General features: G+C 43.6%; 1 protein-coding gene across 3 annotated transcripts in view; it reads left to right on the top strand.

Moving 5' to 3' along the window:
• The window catches only part of PDE8B (phosphodiesterase 8B), a 202,337-nt gene that overhangs the window by 171,626 nt on the left and 9,029 nt on the right, over nt 1–21,682 (top strand). For all 3 annotated transcript variants that reach the window (XM_087430140.1, XM_087430139.1, XM_087430141.1), the window contains exons 11-17: nt 6,360–6,402; nt 9,822–9,899; nt 12,081–12,157; nt 13,592–13,756; nt 15,842–15,887; nt 16,306–16,441; nt 17,352–17,550. In XM_087430140.1, coding sequence (XP_087286266.1) covers nt 6,360–6,402; nt 9,822–9,899; nt 12,081–12,157; nt 13,592–13,756; nt 15,842–15,887; nt 16,306–16,441; nt 17,352–17,550 — 744 coding nt within the window. The remainder of the gene's footprint in view (nt 1–6,359; nt 6,403–9,821; nt 9,900–12,080; nt 12,158–13,591; nt 13,757–15,841; nt 15,888–16,305; nt 16,442–17,351; nt 17,551–21,682) is intronic.

Raw genomic sequence — 21,682 nt, 5'->3', positions numbered from 1 at the left:
GATCTATGCATCAGATACTTGTACCATCCGAGGAAATACTTATCAAAGTATTTTCTGTAAAGAAAAATGATCAAAGACATTCTGTATTATGCAACTTACACTGTCATTTTCATGACATGGAAATGAAGGGAGGGTCTTCAGTGACTCAGTTCTCAGGATCAGCATTCAGACTCAACTTCATCACTGAAGTCTTGTCACATGCATGAGAGCATTCAGTTTTGTCCTGAAGTTGTTGATCAAGAATGTTCCATCTTAAAAAAAAATTGCTTATTAAGTCAAGTTTGTAAGCTACATTGATTATTTAAGAGAATAATGCTTTTCTTTACCTTAAGCAGGTTTTTACTCCTTTTCATAATATTTGGGGGTTGGGGAGATACAAAAGCAGCCAAACAATATAAAGCCTGAGTCTGAAAACTTTGATCAGAATCTTCCTCCATCAAAGGCAGCTCTCTTCTATATAATAAAATATTTCAAAGTCGCTTCTCGTTTGATTACAAATGTGTGTATGGATATAAACAAACTTTTTATTTTTTAAGTAATACCTACCGTTTTTACGGCTCCATTGACTAATGAGAAACAAAGAATCTCTCAGAGGTGCAGGGGCCAGTGCTCAGGGACGCAGGTGCATTCACGTATTTGAGGGCCTCGATCTCACCATCACACCAGCTCTTTTGCCTGTCAGAGATTTGGCACTGTCAGACCACATGGATGTATTTTTTAGTCAATACTGGGTTTGCTTTTTTTAAAAAACACATTTTAAAACTTACTTATTAGTCTTTTACCATGAAACACTTGGCAAATTGAGGTCTTTAGAGACATCAGTATTAAGTATTATCAGCAAAGACCAATATGATGGCCAAATCATCAGTAAGTATTTCCACCACAAGCTATAAGGTCAATCCCAGTCTCTTATGGACTCCTATTTATAGAGCATCTGTAAGCCAGGTACTGTTAGCACTCAGTATACAAAGGTAATCAAATGAGACACAACTCCGCTTAAATGGAACTTACAGTTTGGAAGGAGAACAGACAATCAAATAGGCACAGAGTTAGGAACTGTAATAAATGCAATAAAGGAAAAGTTCATTGAGAACATGTGACAGAAGGACTTGACCTCAGGAGGGGCTGGGATGGGCAGGAAATATCTGGGAAGGCTTCCATGTGGAAATCACCTTTCAGCTAAGATCTGGAGGACAGATAGGCAAAGGGAAGAGAGTAGATTGGGAAGCTTTCTGGGTAGAGAAGTAATGTGTGCAAAGGCCCTGAGACGGTAAAGAGCATGGGAAAATTAGAGGTATGGAAAGGAGGCCCAGGACAAGTGGCAGGGGTCAGCAGTGCAGCCAGAGAGCTGGCAGGGCCAGGCCACGTTGCAGAGCTTCACAGCCAGGCTGTCACATGGGGCTGACCCAAACACCAATGGGAGGTGCGAGTTTTAAGCAGGAGAATGACAGGATTAAATGGATAGTTTTGCAAGATTACACCTGTTGAAGAGTTGAGAAAGGATTGGGTTGGGGTTATTGCTGAGTTCAGATGAGAGCTGATGGGAGCCTGCACTCTAGCAATGGGGAGAAGTGAAGTGGGTGTAGACGGGAGGTTTCACAGGATTTGATGATGGACTAGACATGGGGATGAGAGAAAAAGAAGCATCCAGCATGACCCCTAGGCTCACATACCGGGCTATCGGGTGCTTTCAATTGTAACTGATGCGTTTTATGACTTTGTCATTCAGTAATGACAAAAGCAGACACGTCTACCAAATGCTATTCATGTTCCCAAGGTGATTCTGAAATGAATGTTGAAGGCAGTATCTAGTGTTTATTTGCTTGTTTGCTTGTTATTATACTGATCCTGGTCTTGACTCATTTTAACTGCTACAAAGTCTCATAATTTTTCATTTTTTTAAAAAAATTTGATTTTAACATAAATATTAAGAGGGATGTTTTTATATAGTTATTTCTTAGAGTTTTTCTCCCATAAGAGAGATCAGGATTTAGATTCATTTGTAACTCCATAATTCATAAAATCCATCAATAAAATCATTAAAATCAATGTATTAAATCATTACCTTGGTAAATCTTAAACTTCTAAGACTGATAGCTGCTGCCTACAATTCCTTTGTTATGGTTTGAAGTGGAACATCGTCTTCATGCCCAGGCTCATGGTAGGGAGTCCTAGGGACCATCACATGTCATTCACCTCGCTCAATGCCAGGCTCTTCTCAATTTCCTTCATCTTGATTATTTTCACCAATTTTGGAATTATATTTCAGACTTCTGAGTTTTAGCCATCAATCCATATTCTCAGTTGAACATATAATTTTCCCAACATTTTATTATGAAATTTTGGAAACATATAGAAGAGTTAGAGGAATTTTAAGTAAATATGCATGTGCCCACCACGTAGGTTCTACAGTTAACATTTTGATGGGTCGTCTATCTGTCCATCTATTATCCCTTGATTCATCCATCAGTCCATCTTATTCTTTGATAGATTTCAAACTAAGTTGCAAACATCAGGACATTTCACCCCTTGGTACTTTAGTATACATATTATTAACTAAAGGTTAATATTTGTTTTGGGGTTTTTTCTTTTTTTAAGGTAAAAGTTAAATACAGTGAATACATGAATCTTAAGTATAACATTCCTTGAGTTTTGGCAAATGCGTACACCTCTGTATCCCAGGCCCCAACCAGATACCAAGCCTCACCATCCCAAAACTCCCCTTATGCCTCTTCCCAGTTATCCCTGCCTCCACTCCTATCCTTCCCACCTCAGAGATAACACTGTTCTGAATTATTTAACCATAGATTGGTTTTGCCTGTTCTAGAGCTTCATATAGGGTCCACTCTTTTGTGTTTGGCTCCTTTCACTTTATCATAGTGTTTTGAGAGTCAGCCGCATTGTATGTATCCATAATTTTTTCCTTTTTCCTTTTTATTGCTGAGTGGTATTCCATTGCACAATCTACCACAGTTTATTTCTCTTGTTGATGGACTTCTGGACTATTTTCAGCTTTTGGCTTCTCTGAATATTCTTAGACAAGTCTTTTTGTGACTGTATGCTTTCGTTTGTCATGGGTAAATACTCAGCAGTGGAACTGAATAGTGAGGAATTGTATCATAGAGTAGGTGTAGGTTTAATTTTATAAGAAATTGCCAAACCCCTTTTCGTAGTGGTTGTACGACTTGGTGCTCCCTCCAGCAGTGTATGAGAGTTCCAGCTTTTCCACATCCCAGGCCAAATTTCTCTTCAGTTTTAGACGTTCTGGTGGATGTACAGAGAAAATATAATTTTTAAATGATTATTCTTTAAGGAGAAAACAATCAAATGACCCTGAAATCTCACACACACACACCCACACACCCACCCAGATTTTGCGGTGCTTTTTAGAGCCAAGCATAATTAGGTGTTTGTAAACAAAGCATTTAGCACAAAGGCAACAACATTTGTGGGAGCCTATGTATTGCAAGTAATTGAAGGTTTGAAATTATGAATTTTTTTCCCCAAAAATAAGCTGTAATCTCCCAAGGACCTGCTAAGAAATCCCAGCTGTGAGCTCTGGCGAGAGCAGCACAGCCAAGGCCGGCTGTATTCACGTTGCAGAAACTTAGTGCTGAAGCCTGTGGTCCCCTGGGGACACGTATCAGAGCTCCCAGTCACTGCTGCAGTGGACATGTTCTACACTTTCAGCTTTCTTTCGCAAAAGAAAAACAAACAAAGGCACTACACTCCGGAGAGATCTGCTGACATGAGGACACTGTATTATGATTGCTTTGCTTCAGCGTGCCTGTGACAAAACTTGTTGATGGCAGAGAGTCAAACTTTCCCCCAAATTTCAAGGAAAATTATATTTCAGACAGATGTCCCGCAATGACCTGGGGCACACTGTCCTCAGACCCCAGTTTAACCAGGGGTCTGGGGCTGGGCCCGGGGCCTCCCTTCTGGGGGCCTCACTGCCGAGAGCGATGGGCCAAAATGGAAATGGTTTTAGAGCTAGAGGAAGCTGGGTTTGAAATCGGGCTCTGCTGGCTACTAGCTGGGCGGCTCAGGCAAGTCCCTTGTCCTCTCGAAACCTCAGCTTCTGTCACAAGGAATGACGATCCTTCCTCCCTCACGAGGGTGTTGTAATGACTAGATTGCAAATGTAAAGCTGCCCGCACAGGGCAGACATGTAAGATGGCTCCTGTTGTCACAGGGAGAAGCTGGTCCCTCTCCCCTCTGGCCCACGAACCTCCCCTGCTGCCCACCAGAGACCATCCAATGACAAAACCACTCATTCTCTGTATTTCCTCAGTGAGCTCAACTGAGAATTATGAGGAAATAATTTTAGTGGAATCGTTCATACCAAGTTATAAATGACTGGTGGGTTTAGACCTCTAAGAAGAGAATTCTAGTTCTCAAAGACTTTTTTTATCCAAGTGAATCTTTCATTGTAAAAGCCTTGGATGAGGCACGTAGGTCACCCAAGTCAAGAAGCTTCAATAAAAACCTAGCACTGCTGGAGTGTGACAGGAGAAAGGGCCTCAGGTGTGCTCTTGCTGCAGAAAATCATGAAGTGAGTCAAGAAATAGGGTCCAGGGTGGCAGAGGCTGACACAGTCCCGTAGAACCTCTGCTTGTGAAGCGAGTGACGGTGGTGGTCAAGGGATATTTCCTGCCTCTCTTGCTGTCCGTAGGAGAGAGCCCATCAGAAGCAGATGAGCCAGTTCAGGGGACGGTGGGCTGGGGGAGGTGTGGTGTGTTCAGCTCAGAAAGTTCCAAATGCAGCATCCTGTGTGAAGAAAGACCAGAGCCACTTCAGCAGATGGACCTTACCTCTCTTCTCTCCCTTGGAGGCCAGGGCACATTCCCATCCCAAAGGCAGGGGTGGACTGTGCATGGACTCAACCTTGGGCTTCATCTGGTTCCATCCAGACAGAAGACAAAGCCCACGTTGGCCTCCCAGAGCTCCACAGTTCAGTCAGCTGGCCTATGGGGGCTAACAAAAGACAAGAAAAGGTTTTTTTATGTGTAATCTGGGGAGCCATGGGACTTGCTTCCTAAAGGAGAGAGATTTTGTGACTCAGAGAGAAAAGCTAAGTATTTAAAGATCACTTGCTTTTGAGCTAAAGCTGATTGCAAAAAAATTTGCAAGGCAAAAGCTGTATAGTATCAAAAATTCACACTGCACTCAGCAGCTTTGTAGCAAATTGTCTTTATCTGTAACAGAAAAACATAAAAGAGTTGTTCACAGAAGAAATAAAAAGGTTCCATAATTATGAGATGAGTGAGTCACAGCCGTCAGTCACATTAAGAGCAGGATCACACACAGGCTGGCCATGTAATTGTTTCTGTAATTTTATGGAATGGACTGTGCAGAATAATTCATAGAAAACCCCTATTTTAACACTTGGGTTTACATGACTATTTTTCAACGGTTCAATCAAGCTGGAACATTTAACCTGTATCTGACATATATGGGCTTCCGGCTCTTACAGCTGATGTCGCTAAGCCATACTAATTCTCCTTCACAGACAGTCCTGCACACTCGCTGTCTTGTTTCTCGAGGTAATGTATCCCATTCACTGAGTGACTACGAAGGTTTGATGGTCCAAGTTGCTGGAATTAGGTGGATTGAGCAGCAAAGCAGCATGATTCCACGTGTGATAGAGCAAGATGCGCCCAATAACAGTGTCTTAGTTATAAACACAAGAAATGCAGAGCCCCAAAGAAAGCATATTTATTATTTCTAGTGTTAATGACTTCATTCATTTGGCAGATATTTATTAAGCATTAGCATAAAATCATTAGCACAAAAAAATCTGATACTGAGAAAGAACTAGGTGCTAAACTGCATCTCAAGTTTAGATCTTAGTGTGAAGAAACATTTGTAAATTCACTCTGTCTATAATTGAGGAGCATTCGAAGAGCTTTTTAGGAAGGTTTTTAAAAATCCTAGGCTTGAATTCAGATTACTTTTATATTACAGAAAAATTTTATAACATGTCTGAACTATAAACAGGTTATATATTAACCTTATAAAAACCTTAAATTTTGTTATAGCTTTTAGTCTTTGTGCATTTCTGCAGACTGTCAAAATGAGAACAGCTGACTGGCGATTTCGATGTCCTGCTTAGAAAGTGCATCCCTTGGGTGTCTTCTGCTCTCGGTCTCAGCCATTCTCTGAGCAACTGGATGTAATAGAGCATTTCTAGGATTATCACTCGGTGGACATCTTTCATCTGTTCACGTCATCTGTGCAGCTTCTTGCTTTCTTGAAGTCTTCAGAGCTTTTCAATGAAATTGTTTGGCTGGAAATGTAGCTAATACTGTATTTAAAATCTCTTTCTCTTGTTTTACCAAACTTTTGAACAACTCTAGATTCACAAGGTTCATCGGGATTCAGGAGACAATTCTCAGACAGGTGAGAATACTTCAGTTTTGCTCTTCTAGACCCAGGTGGCATCTGTGGGTTGACATCCATGAACTACCCTGCAGAAGTCTAGATGGACAGTCACCACCGCAGAACTCGGATTGCTAAAATCCAAGTGCTGATATCAGATGGCTGGAGAGCCAGAATCAAAGCAGAATCCCTTACAAAGTTTTGAATCTTCATACTACTGAATGCCTTCCCCATCCTGGTTTTCTGTTGCCAGCTGGAGACCATGTAGAGTGATAAACCCAAAATAGAAAATGGCATGCAAGTCCAACAACAACAACAACACGTTGTTAGACCGTAGTCAGTCTTCCCTTCTTTGTGGCAGCCGGTGACTATACAGTTAGAAGGTGGATGGGCCCTGGCCCAGCAGTCAGGAGCACTGAGTCACCATTTCCCCTCCCCACACCCTCGCCTCATGCCTTGGGCAAGACTGACTGTCTGTCCCTTGGCCATAAAATAAGGGGGCTGACCTGATGACTTCTATGTTTCAAAGGTCTGGAATTCTCTGATCATTCCAGGGAAAAATCAGTCTGCTACCAAAGATGTAAAATTCTTGGTCTCTCCTCTGTTGGTGGCTTTCCCAGCCAGTAATGCATAAAGTCAGACCCTGGGCCACCTATTTAGTCCCTCCCCTTGATTCTGGGTTGGACCATATTGTAGCCTACTCAGGAAGATTTCATTTGCTCTTTCTGAGCTTCAGTTTCTTCATTTGTAAAATGAATTAGTAATACCCATCTCGTTGTAGTTATGAGGATCAAAGGAGAAAGTGTACGTATAATATCTAGCAGTACCCGGCATTAACTGTTTGGTATCCTCCTCCCCTCCCCCCCACCCCTCTCTCTTTCTCAGATGTTTTAGTTTATTTCTTGTAATACTTAGAGCAAGAGTATCATTTTAACTAACTTTCGAGTTTCTGGGTGCCAAAAACTGTTACAAGCATTTTCATATCCTTTACAGCGCCCAGCACTGCCTTGCCCATCACAGACGCTCAATAAATACTCACGGAACATTAATAAATTGAAACCATCCCATCTTGGAAAGCGTAGGTTCTACCACTGATGAGCTCTTTGACCTTGAGCTACCTACATAATCTCTCCAAGTTTAAATTTCCTCATCAGTAAAATGGGGATTGCACGATGTAGGTTTCAGAATTGTTGTAATGATCATAAGATAATTGCTATATGTAAAGTAAATATTAGAGCACAATGTCTGGTGCACAGTAGGTGCTCAGAGACGTACTGGTGACACTGTATCCCTTTTTGCCATTGAGTACAACTATGTAAATCTCCTTTATCCTTCTTTTCTCTGGTTTTTAAATTCACTCCGCAAGCATCTGTTGAGACAATGAATAATGAATTCTTTGATTTAAATGGCCTTTATTGAGGAATAATTTATCCAAACTTTTAATCATTTCTATTGCTATAGATTTTCTTAATTTTAGCTGATATAAAATCAGAAAGAATAAGCATTACCCATCTTTGAATAATTTCTAATGAATCATTTAGAATTCAGCAGCCAGCCTGGGCCACAGCCGTGAAACTAACCTCCCTACTTTAGTTTTGTTTAGAAACTACATTTTGAGGAATTCTTGTGTTCTTTAATCTTGAATTTAATCTTAAGTCTTTAATAAGTTAGATTTAATTCATTATCTGGTAAACAAATGTTAGTAATGTATATGATTATTAAGTCCCTGAATAGGCCAGAAGGAGCGTCTTGCAAGTGACCACTATTTGTTTCTCAGGTTTGAAAGATGCCATGTGATCCTAACAACAGCATTTGAAGTGCCTCCACCTGTAGGTGTCTTTATAAAGAAATACGGAGACGTGTATCCAAGGGCAGTCTGGAAGACAAAATCAAGCAAAGGGATATAAATAGATTAAGTCAGATCATTTAAGACAAAGCTCTGTGGCTGTGGTGCTCAGATTAACTTTATAGTAGTTCAGCCTTTCACTTCATGCTGTATGAATATAATTGAGGTTTAGTTATTGATTTAACCTTTTTTTAAATTGAATCAGATTTTTTAGGGCACTAAAGTAAATGGTTAAAAAGGTGATCTAGAAAAGTATCTAAGACATATCATGAAGTGAAAACAACAAGTAATAGAACAAGATTATAACATGATCTCATGTGTGCCTAAACAGAAGGTAGACATGCAAATGAACAGATGTCATTAACAACAATAGCCAGCATGAACTGCATATTCACTACGTACCAGGCACTGTGCTAAGTGCTACCCATGGATTAACTCGCTTACATCTCACAACAGCCCGTGAATGAGATGCTGTAACTATACCCACTGTACAGATGTGGACACTGAGACACAGAAGTAGCATTCCCAAGGTTTCACTAGATGGTGTAGTGGAGGTTTGGATTTTGGCAATTTGGCTCTGGAGCTGGCTCTCTTAACTACTACATTCTCTTGCACCTTTTCTGGTGTCACAAGACAATTCTTGAAGTATTATTGCATCCTTTTTTTCTTGGAATATGATCATTTATTGGTGTCTGAGAACTGCATTCTCCCTGCATGTCCGCCTCCTGTCTTGACACAGTAAGGAGCAACTCTGCGTTGTGGTTAAGTTTCTCTCCTTGCTCATGGGCTGCTCCCCACAGGAAGCAGAAGCCCTGAAAATGTGTGCTTCTGAAGCCAGCTCTGCTGCCCTGATGCTTGATCCTTGGTCCTCACTGGTGGCATGCACTGTCTGCCTGGATCATGCATTAATGTGACAGCACATTGTGAGTGTTAAATTCAAAGTCTGCGAAGATTTAAGCAGAACTTTTCAAGTGCTTTTTTCCCTCAGAAAATGGGGGCAAACGTGAGAGTTTAGTTTTTGGAAATTGTTGGAATTTTAAAACTGGTTTTTTTTCTCTTCCTTCCCGGGATCAACAGTGTGCATCATTTGATGAAATCATCCTCACGAGAACCTAGAAGACCATCTAGAGGTCTGGCTTTTCAGAGGGGCCTAAAATCCATCCAAATTAGTTTCTCAGATAGATTCAACTCTCTGTGGATTTCAATAGTATTTTATTTCCTCAAATATCCCCATAAGAGCATTCCCTACTCAGTTGTATGTATTGTCCTTCAGGTCAGAATGACCCCAAAAAATTTCCCCCAAGTTTTAATGTTTATTTTCAAAAAGATATTTTTTAATGCAACTAAATAACCTTTGATAATAAGCCCGCGATGTAATGTGGTACCACAAGAAAAGGGCATCATTTTACAATGACTATGACTGATTATGCTGTGTGTGTGGATGAATTGAAGAGAAAGTGGTTTACTATTTCTTAAAAATATTTTATAGTGCTTAAAAAATAACCTTGTTTTCTTTGGAGAATGAGGGGAAAAATGGCCTAAACTTCACCTGTGAATAACTAACCATGCTCCATTACTAATCTGAAATCCTCAGAGCCTCATTCATTCAGATACAAGAACAGGAGGAAAGAGTCCATTGATGTGAAGTCGATATCATCGCGAGGCAGTGATGGTAAGAAGTTTCTCAGATTTCTTTGATCTTTTTAAAGTGTAGAAAATGACAGAGGAATATATTCAAGAATTTGTCAGCATATAAACAAAACCCCAAGAAGTAGGATTTCAACTAAACTAGCTTTTTACCCATAGGCTGAAAATTTTTTAGGCTTTTTTATTCTTTTTTACTTTTTATGGTCTTTGCCTTCTCTTTGAAATGACTTCATGCTTGTTTCTTGAAGGCCTAAAGTGTGTTGGGCCACATCACCACCAGAGCAGCTCAGAGTTTCTGAGCTGGGTCACTCTGGGGTGCTAGTGGCAGAGAGGGGACCAGTCCTGGCTTCCCTTTCGCAGTACAAACCTAGTCTTCCTTGTACTTGTTACACACTCTTACTTTCCCTTCATAAAATGTTACAGATTAACTGTGGGACAGAATTTAGCAAAACATTTTGAGTTCAATTAATATGGCCTAAGTAATCAATTGGATTTGCAGGGAGGTGGGAAAGACAGAGACAGTTCTGAAATTTCATTCCTAGGTACATGGGAAGATATAATACAGAAATAGGGAATGCTCCACGTATGGCTAGGTGGGGGGTTGAGGAGAAGATGATACATTTTATTTTAGTGGAGATGCCAAGGAGGCCAAAATGCAAGACTGGTCTCAGGGCTGTAGATGTGGATTTGTGAGTCCTAGAGGTGCCAGATGAAGCCATAAACAGAGGAACCTCTCTAAGGGTGTGTGTGTGTAATAAACGAACAGAGGGTCTAAGTCCAAGGCTTGAAGGCATACGCTCAGTGAGTGGGGAGGCAGCAGAAACAGGGCCAATGAAGAGGACAGAGGAGCTGGGGGTGAACTCTGTGAGTACAGTGTCCCGGGAACCAAGAACAAGAGGGTGCAAGAGAAAGGAGACGACCAGCAGTGTTAAATGCAGAGAGCTTAAGAGCTGAGAACAGACGAGTGGATTTCACTCATTCATTTAGTTTTTATTTGGCAAATGGGAGGACAGATTCTAGGGGCATGTGGAGGGGATGGTTAGTGACTGTGATAGGAGAGAAGTGGGGTGATGACTTAAGGGAATTAACAGGAAGGTCACAATTGGAAACCTGAGTATGAGGGAAGTGGTTGAACTAGCAAGGACCGAAGACAATAGAGATAAAATGGATAATTCACAGAGGAAGATGGATAAGGTCACAGGGCCAGCAAGGGATTGGGACCAAGAATGTAAAGAAGGAAGATGGACTGAAATATTTTCAGATGGATTGAGGGTGTAGATAGACAGAGCATTTCAGATGGAGAGGAAAATGGATGAAGGGATTTCAACTGGATTAACTCAGTTTTCAGAGCAGAGTTTGAGATGGGATCATCATCTCTCCAGAGCATGGGAGCAGAGGAGGTTGAAGAGTACAGAAGAGGTCTGCAATGGCGGCTGCGCGTGCAGCAGAGAGGACCACAGAGACAGCAGGCAGGCTCTGTTGACGTTAGCTAGATTGAGCTGTCCCATCTACAACATGCAGATCCTGTCCCTCCTGCCTGCCTCAAGGGAGTGGTAGGAAGAGCTGATAACAGTGCATATAAAGTAAAGCTTCTACCTTTTGAATTTTGAAGCACGTATAAGCATTACCTGTTCAAAAAAAATGAAAATTATTTTAAAATGAAAGTGTCTGTAGATTAGAGCTCAAAGCACCATGGGTTCTCAGTGTTGAGATGGAGGGCCTGGCCCTAAAGCATACTGAGAGTAGACTCTTTTTTCTGCCCACCCCGCCCCCAACCACAGTCCATGCCTCCCCTCCTGTACTGCAGTTTTCCAGTCACATGGCCAACAGCTGAGGACTAAAGGTGATGGAACTGCCCAAGCTGGGCTTTAGTGGCTTATGGGGAAGCGAGTCCTAGGGGATCACTAGGCTGTTGGGATGGGGCCTCAGGATCCCATCAACCTTCTCTGAAATTCCCCTTGTGGACCTAGGACTCGTGAAGCCTTCCTGCCATCAAAGTTCCAGGCCAGACCACCCTTTCCAAACTCTGGCAAGTAGTGGCTGAGCTCTCAGCCTTTTAGGATGAAGAGATGGGTGAATTCATTGCTTTGTGGGGGATCATAGTCCTGTGAGAATCAGGCCCCCCGTGCATGAAAGGCTCTTTTGCTGCACTTAGGCAAGCAGAGCCACCAGAACCAGATACAACTTTCTTGACTTTTCTCTCCAGCACCAAGCCTACAGAATCGTCGCTATCCGTCCATGGCAAGGATCCATTCCATGACCATCGAGGCTCCCATCACAAAGGTGAGTGGCAGCTGCTGCCTCCACTCTGCAATCAGGGCCACCCAGCACTGGGCTATGTTCTGGAAATAAAGTGATGAACGACATACCACTGATATCAAGGAGTTTACAGTCTAGTAGAAGAAACAGACATGAAACAAGTAAACACATAATAAATAGGTAGTTATAAATTACAATAACTGTCGTAAAGGAAAACAGGGTTCTATGAGAGAAAATTAGATTCGAGCTGTATTTTCGTTGGGTCAGAGGGGCGGTCAGGGAGGGTCTCTCTCTGTGGGGGAGGTAGTGTTTGAAGTAAGACCTGAGCCTGCAAAGATGCTGGGGGGAGAAGAGCTAGGCAGCAGGCAGAGCAAAGGATTAAGCAGTGAGGTGGGAAAGGGGGACTGGACGACCTGAAATCAAGTCAGCGTGGCTGGAGCTTGGAGAGCAGAGGGGCGAAGATAGGGACGTGGAGTTGTGCCGGTTCATTCTGCCCAGTTGGGCTGTAATAAGGAGTGTATCTTATAGTTTATCTGCAGTGAAGAGTTTAAAGAGTGACATGACCAAGTATGCTTATTGAAAAGAACACCCAGCCGCCATGCAGAGAATGGATTGGGGATGGCAAGAGTGAAAGAGAAGAGGCCAGTTAGGGGGTTTTTCTGGAATTCCAGGCAAGAAATGGTGTTAGCTGTTCTAGAATTGTAGCCGTGAGGGTGGAGAGAAATGAACAGATCAAGAAATATTTAGGGGTAGAATCAGTTTGGCTTGGTGATGAATTATATGGTCGGGGGGGAAGAGAAATGCAGGAAACTGGTATGTCCACCAGGGCCTCCCAGGTTTTTGGTTTGAACACAGGATGGGTAGAAGTGGTTTTTTCACTGCGGTGCAGAAACCAGAGAAGGAGCACAGCTCTTGTCTCTTGTTTGTTGTTATGTTTGTTTACTTGCTTGCTTTAGGGGAGGGGAGCAGGATCATGAGTCGGGGCGTGTGAGTAGGATTTCCAATCGGTGTGTCAGGTGGGCCATGGATATATGAGTCTGCAGGTCAAGAAGGAGGTCAGGGCTGGAATGTAAATGTGCGAGTCCTTGGCATACAGATCGTATGTGTCCAAAGTCTAGGAAATAAAAGAGCTCACCTCGGGAAGGATTGTAGAGTGAGAGAAAGGTCCAGCACCAATCTCGGAGCAACTCCAACCTGCAGAAGACAGTGAGAGGGAGAAGATGGGCAAAGGAGCCTGAAAAAGATGTAGTCACTGAGGTAGGAGAAGTGTCAGCAGAGGGTGGGCTGACAGGCGGGCTGCAGGAAGCAGGGGTGGTGCTGCCAAAGCGCTGGTGATGTTCAACACTGAGATGTGTCATCATCAGATTTCTTTTGGGTTCCGGGCGTATGTATTACTTTTGGGAATTAGACTCCTGATGTCCTCAAAGTTATTCTTTCTCTCTTTCTTTACTTCCTTAGGTTATAAATATAATCAATGCAGCCCAAGAAAACAGCCCCGTCACAGTAGCAGAAGCCCTAGACAGAGTTTTAGAAATTTTACGGACCACAGAACTGTACTCCCCTCAGCTGGGTACCAAAGATGAAGATCCTCACACCAGTGATCTCGTTGGAGGCCTGATGACTGTGAGTGATGAGGAAAAACGGGAAACGCAGGGGAGACGACATTAAATGCACTCCCAAGTACATATGACGTGTGACATGGGAACTGCTACCTAGCTGCAGAAATACCTGTTGTGTGGGCTAACATCAGCATAAACAGAAGCATCTGCATCAAAACTTATGTATTATATGTGTGGTATTAGTCAAAGAATTCTTGCATTTATCTTTCCACAAGGCTGACTGACCACAGCAATGGGAGGCAGTCCTTCAGAGTCCGTGTTACAGTGAGGAGTAAACAGGCAGCTGATTGAGGGCTGAATATGCACGATGGGGCCTTGCTTACTCCTTCCTCCAGACCTGGTCCAATACTGGGTTGAGGGTTACAGCTAGGTTTCCTTAAGCTACGGCTGGGACCTCAGGCTCTTTATCTATATAGTGAAAGAGTTTGTACTTAGACTGCAGCACTGGTTTCCAAAATCTTAGCTGTAGAATCCTTTTTTTAAATAAAAGCTTATATGGAAGTTCCCTTTATAATCAGATAAAAGCAGAGGGGAGCTGTTCTGGCTCAGAAGGAGGAGTGGAGGAGGAGCCAGCACCCCAACACCACCATTTGCAACCACCGAGAGTAGCTGATTTCTAAGGACTCGTCCTGTTCCAGTGTTTTGCTGTGATCTATTTGGCTGTAATCATCATCTCTCAGCAAGTGAAGAAAAAGAAAATTCAAATTATTCACTTGTGCTCCTTATCAGAGGCTGAAGCTGAAAGAATTCTTTGGGAGAAAAACAAAGTCCAAGTGTCATCTAGGAGTTTTACTTTGAAGGTTTCTGTCTGGCCCTGCCACCAAATGCCAAGTCTTTGACTGGCTTGTTGGTCTGTTCTCCTTGTTCCTGCTAAAGGTCTCTGATGAGCCTGCAGTTGGAGAGACCTCCTGTTCCCTTCCCGCCCCTGGGCTAGCCTTGGTTGCCCCATCCCAGGGCAGGGTGGACTTCAGGGTCTGTCGGGAGGGCGGCCTCCAGAGAGAGGACTCTGATTCCTGGAACAAGTGTCACCCTCCTTCCCTGCCACCATACCAGCTCGGGTTCCTCTCCAGGTCCCGCTGGGAGGAACCTGGGCAGGATTCCCCCCGTTTCTGTGTAGCTTTCGGGAAGAGGAGAAAGAAAGGCAAAGAAAAAAGAGGAGTCCCTTCTGATATGAGCCTTAGAGGCAGGACAGTTGTGGCCACTGTTACCTATTTATTTATCCAACTCTAGAAATTAAGCTCTTGGCCTGAAGATCCAAGATGTGACTTCGGGGAAGCCCTTCATTAAGACTTCAAACCTTAGCACACACTTTCTAGGGATGACAAATGAGCAGTTGTAAATGACTTTTAAGCAAAGATCTAAATAATTAGGTACTCAGGGGTAGAAGGTAGAGGGAAGGAAACTGAGATGCAAGAACACCTGGGGACTAGTTCAGAAGGTCAAGAGCCCAGTAAGTGACACAACACTGAAATTCTGCTCACTCCCTAGGCTGCCCCCCAAAGACCTCAAATCCAGAAACTTTTCTTTTAAAGGCTAGCAGCAGTGCGCATGTTGCAAAACAGAAAATTGGTAAAAATTAATTTAGATATTAATCAAAAGTTAGCCCGACCATCTTAAGGCTTCACATCAAGTCATCCCCAAAATGTGGCCCATGGCATGGCTCTGGCTCCCCAATATGTAAATCTGCGAACACAAGAATAACACAGTCACTATGAGGGTAAGTGGGGTCCCTTCAAAATAACATGCATCCAAAGCAACATCGCTTCTGTGATGTCACCACTGTGTCTTCAAAATGCCAGAAGAGAGAGACAGCATGAGACCAGAGCCAACTCACAGCTCAGGTGTGAGACCTGGAGGCAGTCATATCCATTTTATTCTCGGTTCTCCATCTCCTGGGGCTAACAGCCAAGGAAGGGAGAGTAACCTCTATCTTGTAGCTATTGTTCTGATTTAATATTGAGCTTCAGCTTGGAGTTCCAGACTGACTGGGTTATTCAGGATTCAAATCTCTTTGGCTAATGAAAGAAATGAGAGAATAATGATAATGGAATATAAAACATGCTTCTAATAGCATCTTTCTGTATTCCAGGATGGCTTGAGAAGGCTGTCAGGAAACGAGTATGTGTTCACTAAGAGTAAGTTGTCTTCTGTCCACCTGTTACTGATGACCTGTCTCCAGCCTGTGCCTTCCCCCAGTGTTGTGATTATTGTTTGGGGATGGCTTTGCTGTTCCTTCTTGTTGGTCTCATTGGAGTTGAAGCATCTCTATGGTCTACATTTGAAACCAGGTCTCCTAATTAAAATTACTTCTCTGAGCACTGTCAGAACAACAATTGCAAATGTCTGTACATTTAAACACACAGTTAAACCATTATTTTTCTATTTGGGGGTCTTGAATTTTAATAATGTAAGAGAACAACCTTGAAGTGAAAATCTTCCTACCCTTGAAAGTTCAAGACTTTCTTTCTAGTCACAACCATGAAGATGACAAATGCTCAGGGGCAGGCAAGATTCCACAATTAACCAGCCTCCCTGTCCAATCTGTTTGCTCAGATGTGCACCAGAGTCACAGTCACCTTGCGATGCCAATAACCATCAACGATGTCCCCCCTTGTATTGCTCAATTACTTGATAATGAGGAAAGCTGGGAGTTCAACATCTTTGAATTGGAAGCTGTTACACATAAAAGGTATGTGGCTTCTCTGGTTGCAGGCAGGGGAGGATTGATGCCCATGCTCAAGACTTGCACATCTGGAAACTTTGAGGGAGACGTGAGTCCCTGCCACCAGAGACCTCACAGGTCCTGCGTCTCATGCCATGCTGGAGGAGTGTTGAACCAGCAGAGACTGTGGCCCCTGAGTGAGCTCCTTTACGGAGTATTAGTGGGTAGGATGTGGGGTCAGCCTGGTGATGACCCAGGATGAGGAAGTACTGAGTGTCCTTTTCAGATTTCCCCAGGTCATGCATTTGTGCTGATGAGCCAAGAGTTCTAAGTATTCTCAGCCCCAAACTTGTTGAAGCCCTACCTTACAAAATGAGTTTGAGAGCACTCTTGACTTTTCTTTTGATCCATCCTGTAGGCAGGGGAAAGGTTAGATAACTCGAGAGAGTCCTCTTCTATAGTAGGAGAACTTCCAGGGGTGTTGGTCTACAGGATATGAATGATTTTCACATATAAATAAATCACATGACTCTTAAGTGATATGACTGCTGAGACCATACAAGCCAGTCCTTTTGTCCTTAGGCTCAGTAACTTCCTCAGGAGACACAAAGGAAGTGCCGAGCTTCTGTGGAAGTGGAGATGGAGAGGGACAGCTGGGGATCCTTCTTGGTTGTTAGAGCCACTGAAGGGCATACGACTTAGAGATAATCTAGACATCATTTAGATTGACCACCATGAGGCACTTTGTTGTAAAGAAGTGGCTGGTGAGGAAAAGATGCTCTGTCTCCTGATTTGGGGAGGAGATATTTTTACACCCTGTGCCTGTGGACTAAGTAAGAATCGGAAGAAAAATGCCTCCATTCCCCCGTATCATCAAAGAAAGCAGTTTTTGGACGAGTGAATACAATGAATCAGGGTTTGTTTTCCTGTTTTCCAGGCCATTGGTTTACCTGGGCTTAAAGGTCTTTTCCCGGTTTGGAGTATGTGAATTTTTACACTGTTCTGAAACTACACTTCGGGCGTGGCTCCAAGTGATTGAAGCCAACTACCACTCCTCCAATGCTTACCATAACTCCACCCATGCCGCCGATGTCCTGCACGCCACTGCCTTCTTCCTTGGAAAGGAAAGAGTGAAGGTAGAATTGTGATATCGTGATCTAGTTACCTGCCTAGATTGGAGATCCAAGAACTCAATCTTAATAAATATATTAGGCAAACAGCTATTGTGTGACCAATTTGACAGTTTTTTGGGCTGCCAAATTGATCATTTTTTGTGTTTAAAGACATGTCCTTTTCTCCTATCCCCCCCCTCCCCCAGATGCCTATAATAATAATTTATGCCACTGTAGAGACTTCTTTACGTGCCCGGCTAACCCATGAACCCATTCTCCAAATGTTCAGTAGGAGCCCTTTGTGATACTGGGTTAGAGGACAGAACTTAACTATCACAGCAAATGGTTACTAGGTCTAAAGGTTAAGTTTTAGGATCAGGATTTGGTCAATGGTATATTATAATCCAGATACTACTGAGCCATTCAGCACTCTACTGATTTACACACATATATATGTGTGTTTTGTGTAGGTGTGTGTATCTGTTTATTAATGACTGTTGCATGATTCTGAAAGAGTGTCATATCCCTTAGTCTTACTTAGAAGTCAATACTCTCATGTACAGGAGCTGACTTATAGGGCAGCCCTATGTACTACCCCATATGCAGCTAGTAAGAGATCCCCATCTCCCGTTTCCTAGCCACCATCACTTACACAATGAAGCTTGCAATTCCTTTGCTGCAGTTAGAACTAAAGCTTAGAATATCGAGACCCCTGGGAGAAGTGCTGTATAGAGACTGATTCACGTCAATCTGCAAATGCCTGACATTAGATCGTTTTCTTAATCTCAAGACCGTGGGTATTTAAGGCAAGGGGTGGTAGTGGGACAGGTAGAAGGAGCAGAAATGGCACGAAAATGGGGAAGGGGAATGTTTCCTTCTCAGTTTTGCCGAAGACAGATCTTGGTATTCACTTTCATCAGCAAGAAAGCAAAGAATGTGGTCCAAGAATGATGCTCTTGAAGAGTTTTGTCTCCTACTTTTAAAAAGGATGCTATCAGCCTGTTTCTATAGCGCCTGTCTTTGAGGCACTAAGACACTTCCAGATCCCTCCTCCAGGCTCACGTTCCTCCATTTTCCCTGCATCAGATATTAGACAGCTGAGGTTGCACACTGCCAGTTGAGGACAGGACCCAGGGCATTAACACCAAGACTGAAGTGGTCTACAGGCTGCATTCTTGAGTTAGAGATGATCCTCACTTATGCAGAGCCACTCTAGAAAAATACAGATTAAATGCTTGATAAATTAGAGAATGCTTACTCACTTTATTATCTCCCTTTCTCTCTCTCCCCTAAAATAAGGATTTTTCTTTAAATTGTGAGTTCTGCTAGCGCATTCAGCATCTGATTGAATTTCTCAAATAGCAGCAATAAAAACAAGTCTAAGACTAGACATAACATGCTTACAGTTCAAAAGACATTTTCTAACTCTGGCAGCCCCTGCGAGAGAATCAGAAAATTTAGACTCCAAGGAACCTTGAAGAATTGGGCTGGCGGGGCTCCTGAGCCCAGAGCCCAAGATCACGGTTAGTCTACCATGGGGCGCTTCAGGTGGGATTTCCTCCAGAGGCCTCTTCCCCCAGTCCTGCTGCCCCTGATGAAGAGAGTCAGGAAAATGGGTTTTTACCAAATATCCACATTATCTGTCACCCCTAATTCTTTGTGCGATGAGGCTAAAATTCTCAATGTCACTATGCTGTAGCTCTGTATTCTCAACCCAGCCACATGGACACATGCCCAGAGCTGACATCCCCTTCATCTGTTACAGAGCCTGTCCTCCCCCATCTTACTGGTTCCCAGGAACCACCGCAAGTAGAGAGGTCAGGACAGCTGGCATTCTTTTATTATTCTCTGGTGTAAGTGACTGTTTATCCTAGATAACGAACTGTTCTAGAATGGAGTCTGTGCTGGCCAGTCTGCCTCAGTGTGATCCAAATCTACTCCTGCAGGAGTAGGAAGGGAAGGAAAAAACTATGCAGCAGTGTCTGCACCTCCAAGGGTTTGGAATTTCTCCTGTGGTGGGTTTGGAATTTCTCCCGTGGTGGGTTTGGTGGGAAGTTTTCTTCCACAGACAGTCTCTCCCTCCCATAGGAAGGGCCTTGCTTCTCCCACCTGCTAGTGAGTGGCCCCGTCTTCCTTCCCTGCCTCCTCCCACTTGTTGTCAGACGTTGCCTTATTAGACTGTGCCCACCCAAAGTGCAGTGCACGCCATGACTGGTTCCTGTGTGAAAGTGCCAGTTGTAAATCAGTGTAGGCTGGAGGGAAAGGCCCTCATCTAGTGCTAGTTGTGTTGTCTACTCCAGTTACTTGAATCCACTTAATTGACAAACGTAAAAATCAACTGGCCCCACAATGGGGGTGGGGGGTGGGGCACAAGGGGTGAAGGGAGTCATATATATGGTGATGGACAAACAAAAATGTACAACCCAAAATTTTACAATGTTAAAAACTATTAAAACATCAATAAAAAAAATGAATATGTTATCTGAAAGTGACACTCAGATATATCTTAACATTTTACATTGTCTGCATTTTCATGTACTAATTGATACAAATAAAATTGGTACACAATCTGGGGAAAAAAAAAAATCAATTGGCCCCAGACTCCAAGCAAGATTGAGCATAGTCCAGGGGCCCTGGCTGGAGGCCCAGAGTCTGGGCCCCTGGGTCCTCCCTCACAGGTAGATCCAGTGAGAGCTCTGGGTCCTGACGGCACCTGTGGGTTACATGGCCTTTCCTGACCAGCAGCACAACGGGGCCAGGCGTGTGTGCTTGCCCTGGGATTACAGACCAGTCTCTGAGAAGAGTTAGAAAGAAAAGCATCGCCCGCTGTCCCTGCTCGGGAAACCTGTTCGTGTGGACTGGGGCCACGCGGGGATTGCCACCAGGTCCGGGAGGTCAGGACTGGAAGTGGCAATGGCCCCCTCCGGGTGGGGCAGGTCCAGGGCTGAGCTTCACACTCGCTGCTCCCTCCCTGTTAGCGTCTGAGCAGCAGGTTGCAGTCTTTCCTCCCACCGCCTGTGAGAGCAACTCGGGAACACCTCCAGCCTCTTCTTGGGGCCACTTTTCCCCTCACTCACTAGCCTTCAGCCACAGCGGTGCTCTTTAAGTTTCCTGAACAAACCACTTTTTTGTTTGTTTCACCTCGGGAGCATCATACAGGCTGTTCTTTCGGCCTGGAATTCTCTCCCTTGGCACTTTTTGCCAGGCTAATTCCTGCTTATCCTTCAGGCTTCGGCATAAAAATCACTTCCTTAGAGAAAGCCGTCCCTGCCACCCTCTGGACTGTCTTTTCCAATACAGTAGCCATTAGCCACCTGTGGCTGTTCACACTTAACTAAAATTAAATGAAAAAGTTCCTCAGTTGCACTGGCCACATTTCAAGTGTCCAGTAGCTACAGGTGCCGAGGGGTTACTGTACTGGACAGCATTGGGTATAAACACTTCCATCACCACAGAAGGTCGAATGGACAGCACTGCCCTAAACCAGCTCAGGTCCCTGGTTACACTCTCAAAACGGCCGTGCCGCCCTTCGTAGCACAGCACACAGTAAGTTACTTTTGTGTGTGTGTTTTACTTCTTTGTGCCTTCACCAGTGAATTATCCACTCCATTAGTGCAGAGACTGTGCCAGTGAATTCATCACTGTAGCTCCGGCTGGCACCCAGTGAACATCCCATAAATGATTACCGAATGGATGAAGTCACAGGGCACGGTGTCTCTTACATAGAAGCCCACTGATAACTCCCTCCTAAGGCTGTGAGCCGAGACAGCATTGGACCCGCTGCCCTGGTTTGTGCTCTTTAATCATACACTGAGAGCTTTAGAAAGACTGGTTCCTTTTTTGCCTTTGCCACCTGCTAGCCCAGAGCTGAATTTTGTTCTTAACTGCAAGAGCCCTATCTTAGCCTCGGTTTTCCTGGAAAACTCTTCTTCTCGCCCTTGATCCTGTTGTACTGCTCGGCTCTAATCCTTTTACCTTTGTGTGAATAGTTTTGTTGCATCTCTGCCGTTTACGGCCACTCACTCAAAATCTTTTCAGAAGTAGGCAAATAGGTAATATTTGTGATCATAGGCCACTTTCTGCTCGGCCCCTCTTAGAAGAGAGTTATGGCACTACCACGTGGCAGGCATCTGGAAAGGCCTGTTTGCCTTCTTCC

This window comes from Ceratotherium simum, chromosome 4 (assembly GCF_057802395.1).
Source record: "Ceratotherium simum simum isolate JZ-2026a chromosome 4, ASM5780239v1, whole genome shotgun sequence".
In the NCBI taxonomy this organism is placed as follows: Eukaryota; Metazoa; Chordata; class Mammalia; order Perissodactyla; family Rhinocerotidae; genus Ceratotherium; species Ceratotherium simum.
Note: the sequence above shows the minus strand (reverse complement) of the source record. Positions and strands in the feature narration are given on the sequence as shown.